An 8600-nucleotide genomic window follows, 5' to 3' on the forward strand; every position below is an offset into this window, starting at 1 on the left:
CACATAAGATGTACCATCTTGAGCGTGACCATTGCCAGTACCGCCTGACTGGCCTTTGTAGGGTTTTCGAGCGAGATCGTTGCCAGTGCCCTGGACTGGCTCTTGTGCGGGTGGCACATAAAAGACACCATTTCGAGCGTGGCCGTTTTCGTGCGGGTAACACGTAAAAGCACCCACTACACTCTCTGAGTGGTTGGCGTTAGGAAGGGCATCCAGCTGTAGAAACTCTGCCAAATTAGATTGGAACCTGGTGTTGCCATCCGGTTTCACCAGTCCTCAGTCAAATCGTCCAACCCATGCTAGCATGGAAAGCGGACGTTAAACGATGATGATGATGATGAAGATGATGGGCCATAAAGAGAGTGGACGTTATACCAATAGTAACTGGCACACTTGGAAGTATCAACACTCAGCTACCAACACAATTGGAAAAGATTGGTACAAATGGGAAGATAGAACACCTACAAAAATCCCCATTGCTTGGAACTGCAAAAGTCCATCCTCCACAGTTCTTGAAGCATGATCAATAAACAAATGTCACCTTAGTCTACTGGTTGTGGACAGTCAACGCTTTCCATCATACCCAGCAAAATAAGCTGTGAGTTTTCATCAAACAATGTTTTCTTACATTGGTACAAAGCCCAAACTATATTTGGACAGAAAGAAGATGTAGTCAGCCTCACAAGTATCTTATTTCATCAAACTTTAAAGAATAAACGGCAAGGTTCACCCAAGTGGGATTTGAACTCAAGAAGTAAAGGGCCATAATAATCTCTAAATCTAGGCACAGGTCATACATTCTGGAGGATGATGCAGTTGATTATCTCAGCTCCAGTACTTGACTGGTTTGTATTTTATTGATTCTGAAAGGATGAAAGAGAAAGTCACCACTTGAAAAACAAAGAAAAGCAAGTAAGGAAAGTAGGGAGATGATAGTTCACAAAATGATTGACATGAATGAGTCCTTTGAAGATAAAAAAATAGGGGCAAAATTATGAAAGGTAAGGGAAGGATCAATTGGATTTATCTCAGTGTTTAATCTTATATCTTCTACTTGTTTAGTCATTAGACTGTGGCCATGTTGGGGTATTGCTTTAAAGAATTTTTAGCTGAATGAATCTACCCCAGTGGTTATTCTTTTTCTTTTTAAGCCAAGTACTTATTTTATTGGTCTCTTTTGCTGAACTGTTAAATTATGGGAACATAAACACACCAACACCAGTTACTGAGCAGTTGGCAGGGGAGGAGGAATGACACAAGGGCATACACACACACGCACGCACACACACACACACACACATGCACATATACACATATGATGGGCTTCTTTCATTTCCCGTCTATCAAATCTGCCTGCAAGGCTTTGGTCACCCCGAGCTTAGGATAGGAGACACCTACCCAACATGCCAAGCAGTGGGATTGAACCTGGAACTATGTGGTTGGGAAGCAAACTTCTTACCACACAGCCACATCCGCACCTATAAAAATTAGGTAAGGAATTACGTAAGTAGAAGATTATTCTATCGGCCCTGGATGGATTAAAGATTAAATGGCAGGATTTGAACTCATCATGTAGAAGGATGTGATGAAATATAGCATGGCAAGGTGTCTGACATTCAAGTGCTAACATTTCTGCCACCTCACTGCCTTAATCCTCTCTACTCTAGGTAAGAGGCTCAAAATTTGGGGAAAGGGGATGAGTCGATTACATCGACTCCAGTACATAACTGGTACTTAATTTATCGACCTCCCACAAGGATGAAAAGCAAAGTTGGCCCCAGTGGCATTTGAACTCAGAACGTGAAGGCAGATGAAATACTGCTAAGCGTGTCGTCCGGCATGCTAATGATTCTGCCAGCTCACTGCCATGGCACTCATCAGACTTAACAAGAACAATAAAACAACAACAATCCTTTCTTCCACAGACACAAGGCCTGAAATTATGGGGGAAGGAGGCTAATTGACATCATTAACCCCTAAACTTAACTGGTACTTACTTCATTGACCCCTGTCCAAAAGGATGAAAGGGAGTCAGCCTTGGCAGAGTTTGAAATCAGAATGTAAAGCCAGAAGAAATGGCACTAAACATTTTGTCCAGTCCCCTTTTAAGGGTAGGAAGGATTATCAGAAGGGTTTTGAGGACTTGAAAGATTATTGAAAGCTTGTGGATATCTAAGTTGACAAGTAGTAAATTCTACAAAGAATAAGAACAAACCTAAGTCAAATTGACTAATCATAATAATATCTAGTTGCAGCAGAAGGCTACATATTTTTGTAGGGAAGAGGTGGTATAAATTGGAGTGGGATAATTCCTGCACTTGCCTTTTAGTTATGTTACTGATCCCTGAAGAATAAAAGGCAAACTCAACTCAGTGGGGTTTGAACATGGAACATAAAAGTATATGATTGAAAACAAGTATTTTTTTTCCAGCAGTGTGATTCCTGTTGAAGTAAATTGAAATGATTCTGAGCACAGATTGAAACTAGATTATCATACTAGTTTCTTAAGAACTTATTGCTCACACACATATGCATGCACACATGCACACACACATATGCATGCACACATGCACACATACATACTCATACTCACACAATGAAATATATCATAAAAAAAATAATGATAAGAACATAATTGAATACACATTTTGATATGTTTGAAAAAAAAAATGAATTAATTGTTGGCAAGTTCATGACTCTATGCCACATAAAAAGCACTAAGTCCACTCTGTTGAGAGGTTGGTATTAATCCAGCTGTAAAAATCCTGCCAAAACAGTCACAGAGGTCTGGTACAGGCTTTGGCCTGGCTGGATCTTGTGAAACTGTCCCACCCATGCTAGCATGGAAGGCGGACGTTAAACAATGATGATAAGTCTTGTGCATCATTCTGAATTTGAGATCTTTCATTGTACAAACTATTTAGATGATGTCAAATGGCTGTTATAAATGAGGGCACAGTTTATTTTGGGCCTCTTTGACCATTTTGCTAAGAATAACAGGTGGAATATAAGTGTAAAAATATTTTTTTTCATACAGGTAATCAACATTTTGCCAACTAAGATATGTAAGGTTCCGCCAATGTGCCATGCTGCGGAAATGAAGATTGGTTGTTGGCCAGTAGCGGGGATAGAGTTCCAAAAGAGCAGCATGGTCTGGCAAAAAGAGGCTAAAAGATAAAGCAGCACCATGCATGCCAATCAAAATATCAGTTGTGGAAATTAAAGTAAGTTGCTCCTTAACAGGGAGTTTATCAAGCTGTACCCCTCTTACAAGATGTCCTTTGAGAAGATTCTGAATCGTTACTGATAGTTCATTTTCATTTTTTATTTTTCGAGTAATGAGCCCTGAAGGATTATGTATATGTGAAATATAGTCCCGGCGCCATATAAATAAAACTGAAAGGTTTTGACAGTTCAGATTCTTATAGTCTCGAATATGGTACTGTCCAAGAAAGAATTTTTTAAAATTAGACAAATATGAGACTAATGAATTTGTGTACATCCATAAGGGTGTCCAGTCATTCAGTATACTAAAGGCGATTTGAGATAATATTGGTGTTTTTCCACAAGGATAAAGAGGACTGTTGTAGCCCATAATACTCCAGATTAGATTGTTATATGTAGTAGGCTCCTTGATGTCTTTAGCGAAGATAACATTGTTAAACAACTGGTACCATATGCTAATTAGTAGACCTTTAGGATGGTTATCGAGAAGTAAAATATTTGTTTCAGCAGGTGTACTATTGAAAATCTTCATCATTAAAAAGGCATTGTAAAAATCAGTCATGGAATGAAAAAGATTTGCATATTCATAACGTTCAATAGCTATTGTAAGACGTGGTTCTATCTTTACAGTTTTGATAATGTCCGGCTGAAATTGAGTAACAGAAAACCATTTGTTAAGATGGTTATTTCCTCTAAACTCATATGATGGCTTTTTTTTACATTTTACAGAGAAATAGCCATCAGAAAAAACTATTTTTTTCGGTGCTGTCCACTGTTTGTCAGTAGTTTCCTGAACAAATTCAGCATTTTTAGACGGGTTCAAAACAATATTTTTGAAAAATGCAAACTCATTTCCATAGCCAACAAAAGAGCCATCACATGCAGATATATTTTGTTTTAGTAGAGACAAGATAGCATTTCCATTGCTGTCATAACCAAAACCTTTGTTCTGTCCAGAATATTGAGCAGATTTCTTTGCAAAATCTACTATTGATGTCACATTTACCTGTAATAGAAGCCATAGTATGAAGAAAAGAAATAGAACACCTGCAAGGTTATGATGTTTGCGTCCGAAGTGTTTTGCAGCAATGCCGAAACATAACGCCTGAGAATATTTGTGGGACAATTTCATTAGAATTCTCTCAATTGGATCACTGAAATAATAAAAAAAAAAGAAAAGATAAAGAAAAGTTAAATTGTAAATATATAAAGAGATTAAGAGAAGCAATGATATTTATGCATCAATTTTTCTTGTTCTATTAATTAAGCAAACACTTACCAACCACTTAAACATACAAAGTAGATAATATATTGATAATTAATCATATCAATGAGTAGAATATAAATATAGTAATAGAATATAATCGAAGTCTGGCTCTTGTAGGAGTGGTTTGCAAAAAAGAAAAAAAAAAAACTTTCCAAACCTTTCCAATCTGATAAGATTAAATAAGCAATACATTGATGTTACTGAATGTAGTATAAAAGCTTAAAACAGGAAATAATAGAATCACCTGCAAAAACGAAAATTAAAAAAAAAAAATTCATGCAACAGTGTTCATTGACCCCCGCAAAAAGATGAAAGGCAATGCCAACCTTTGCAGCATTTGACTCAGACCGAAATGTCAGAAGAAATGTCACTGTACATTTTGTCTGGTTATAGAAGAACATTAGCTGACAAGAGTAGTCAGTATAGAAATGGTGTAGTTCCAGTGCTTTAGTTAAAATACCAAAACGTTTATTGTGTAAGGCAATGATATAAAGATAGGAGAGGCTACAATGGCAAGTAATACTTGGGTTTAGAGATGAAGATGCATGGCCTAGTGATTAGTGTGGTGCACTCACAATTGAGAGATCATGGTTTCAATTCCTGGACTGGCTGTATGTTGCATTGTATGTTTCTCTTGGAAACTTGTGCATTAAAACTGCTTGGAAATTTCATCGTTGTAATTCCTCTCTGTTAACTCAGCTTTCAAACTTATGTTTAACTAGCCTAAAAGCTGTACTCAGTGTGGACTTTTGAGCCAGCTCCTGTGGAGGGCTAATTGGGTCTGCAGCCCAAAACTAAGAGAGCTAAATAGCATGACTATAATACGCCTATAATGACTATATGCTCCAGTGGTGTTTGACCAGAGGTTAAGGTCTGACAAGAATTAATTTTGTAATGCAATCATTCTATTGTTCCAGTCCCAAGTTGAATTCCAACTGTTGGCCAATTTGTCTTAAAGTTCTCATCTCAATGTAAAATTAATGAAGTAAATGTCATTTATCTCCCCACTGATCTCTGACGTCATCTGAGAAATGCCAACAAAGATGGCACGAATCAGCCAAGCTTTACCTGCTAGAAATAGCAACCCAAATGCTTTTAAATCAGATTTCAATGTTGGCTGTTCAAGAACCAAATGTAAAATAGATTTTCAATCCTGGGATCATCCTGATTCCAAAAAGGTATAATATGTCTATTCAGACAGGGCCAACTCAAGGTACTGGCAACTCAGGCAGTCACCTGGGGTGCCATGTGCTAGAGGGCATGACAAAGATAATTAAATTTCCATGACCGTCAGGTTGTACACGCTGAACTTCAGCTTGCCTGGGGCACCAGCAACCTTAGGGCCGGCCCTGTATGTAGAGCAGATGTAGACTGAGATACTGGGGTCCCAGAATTTCACTTCTATTTATTATAGAAGAAATAACAGTTGTCATGATAGTGGTGAAACATCAATAGCATCATAACGACTCACTCAGTCACTTCTCTTAAGATTAAAGGCTGTTTTTATTCCTCACTGATTAGACCCTTGTGTCTGCGTGTCTGTGAATATATGTATGTATGTATATATATGCATGTATGTGTGTGTGTTTGTCTCTCCTTGTCTTGACATCATGTGATGGTTGTAAATGAATGTCACCATCATACAAGCAGTGTTGTTCATTTCCAATCTTCCATGAAAATCATGTCCAGGGGTGGGGGAGAGAGAGGGAGATGGGAGAGAGAGATGACAGAGAAAGGGAAAGAGAGAAAGATAGAGAGGGGATGGGAAAGAAAAGGGGAGAGAGAGAGATGGGAGAGAAAGAGAGAAACACTGCAATTTATTAAATGAGCACAGTTGACATAAACACTTTCCCATCCCCTCAGACACAGAAAGCAAGAGAGTGGTGTCAACAAGAAAGGTATCCAACCATAGAAAATCTACCTCAATGAATTCCATCTGACCCATGCAAGCATGGAAAAAAGGGGGTGTTGAAATGATGATGATGATGAAGATGATGATAAAAAAGTAGATAAACTTTCCAACAAGAAAGATGGTATCTTGTTTATTGTAGATAATGAGCTCGGTGACATCCTGATAACATAAGTTGCAATTAAAATGTCATAAGTCAACCCTTGTACATTTGATGCTTTGCTGGAAATTGACATATATACAATGTATATTTTAATAACAATTATGCACAATCTTGGGATTTCTGGTATGAAAAGAATAACTATCTTTATGGGGGAAAATGTCTAAATGTCAGAGAAGTTTAGATTATTAATAACGATTAAAAAAAACAAAACAACTCAAAACAAATCAACTCTGAATTTCTATGAAGCTTTCAACTTGGGATTCATAACTATATGGGATAGGCTGTTGTTTAGCCCAAGGTCAGTACTGACTGAGCAGACCTATGATCAAAGTTTTGATGTTTTCTATATTCAGTGTATTGTTTCATCATCATCAGCATCATCGTTTAACGTCCGCTTTCCATGCTAGCATGGGTTGGACGATTTGACAGAGGACTGTTGAACCGAATGGCTACACCAGGCTCCATTCTGATCTGGCGGAGTTTCTACAGCTGGATGCCCTTATAATTCGAAAGTGATTTGGTTGTTATTTTTAGCAAGTTGAGTGTCTGAGTAAATGTTCCCATTAAGTGTGAGTATTGTTTAGCCACGGGTCATCCTTATTTGAAAAGACCTTTGATGAAAGGCAGTCAAAATGATGACCATCTTACCATTTTATTTTCCACAAACAAGGTGTGAGGGGGTGTTGAAAAGTTCCTGGCTTTAAGGCTATCGTGAAAGGCCTGGCTGGAGGCCCAATCTTCGAAGTTCTTTTACAGGGCTTAGAAAAACTGAAGGACCGCTGCAATAAGTGTGTGAATCTGAGAGGGGAATATGTAGAACAAAATCACAATTATCTGACCCTTCTGTATCTTTTTTTTTTACACAAAGCATAGGAGTGGTTGTGTGGTAAGTAGCTTGCTTACCAAGCACATGGTTCCGGGTTCAGAGTATGCCTTAGCACATCTTCCTCATCTTCCCTCCTTTTCCAACTGAGATAGCCATATCTCTCTACTGCAAGACACTTGTTTCTGTTGCCTCAGTCATATTTTAACCCCTCATCACCTTGCATAAAGCTGATTCCTTTAACATTTTAACATTCAGTTCGGTCACATCTGGCCTAAATAGTCTACCCATTTTATGTCCAAACTGCCCAGATCTGGCTTTGCACACCTACCCTACAGGGTCATTCTAAAACTAAACAATCACATCATCAAAGCTTTGAGATAATACCCGATTAATTCAAAGCAATGCATTTGACAAAGTAATCTGAATGCTAAAGAATTAATACTACCCCCACTATCAGCTGAGTGGGGGTCTTGTTTCGCAAGTTACATGGTGACCTCACTTGTGCCAGTGCCATGTAAAAAGTATCCAGTGCACTGTGGTTGGTGTTGGAGAGAACATCTGGCTACAGAAACCTTGCCAAAGCAGACACTGGAGCTTAGATCAGTCCTCTAGCTCACCAGTTCCTGTCAAATCATCCAACCCATGCCAGCATGGAAAACAAGTTAAGAGGTAATGATGACAATGATGAAATTATTCCAAGAGTAGTAATGAGAAATAGAAAGTATCTAATCAATGAGATGATGTAGAGTATGTACATTACTTTAATCAACGTATTGTTGTTGTTGGCACTCCGTCGCTTACGACATTGAGGGTTCCTGTTGATCCGATCAACGGAACAGCCTGCTCGTGAAATTAACGTGCAAGTGACTGAGCACTCCACAGACACGTGTACCCTTAATGTAGTTCTCGGAGATATTCAGCGTGGCACAGTGTGACAAGGCTGGCCCTTTGAATTAGAGGCACAACAACAGAAACAGGAAGAAAGAGTGAGAGAAAGTTGTGGTGAAAGAGTACAGCAGGGTTTGCCACCATCTCCTGCTGGAGCCTCGTGGAGCTTTAGGTGTTTTCGCTCAATAAACACTAACAACGCCCGGTCTGGGAATCGAAACTGCGATCCTATGACTGCGAGTCCACTGCCCTAACCACTGGGCCATTGCGCCTCCACACTTTAATCAACAGTGAGTGTCAATACAACCATGTGCAAAATTAT

General features: G+C 38.7%; 1 protein-coding gene across 1 annotated transcript in view; it reads right to left on the reverse strand.

Annotated features, from left to right (window-relative positions):
• Window positions 1–299: 299 nt before the first annotated feature.
• The window catches only part of LOC106877045 (uncharacterized), a 22493-nt gene continuing 14192 nt past the window's right edge, over window positions 300–8600 (reverse strand). The window contains exon 2 of the mRNA XM_014925832.2: window positions 300–4379. Within this exon, the coding sequence (XP_014781318.1) occupies window positions 2942–4357 (1416 nt within the window). The 5' untranslated portion in view covers window positions 4358–4379 and the 3' untranslated portion in view covers window positions 300–2941. The remainder of the gene's footprint in view (window positions 4380–8600) is intronic.

This window comes from Octopus bimaculoides, chromosome 4 (assembly GCF_001194135.2).
Source record: "Octopus bimaculoides isolate UCB-OBI-ISO-001 chromosome 4, ASM119413v2, whole genome shotgun sequence".
Classification (NCBI taxonomy): Eukaryota; Metazoa; Mollusca; class Cephalopoda; order Octopoda; family Octopodidae; genus Octopus; species Octopus bimaculoides.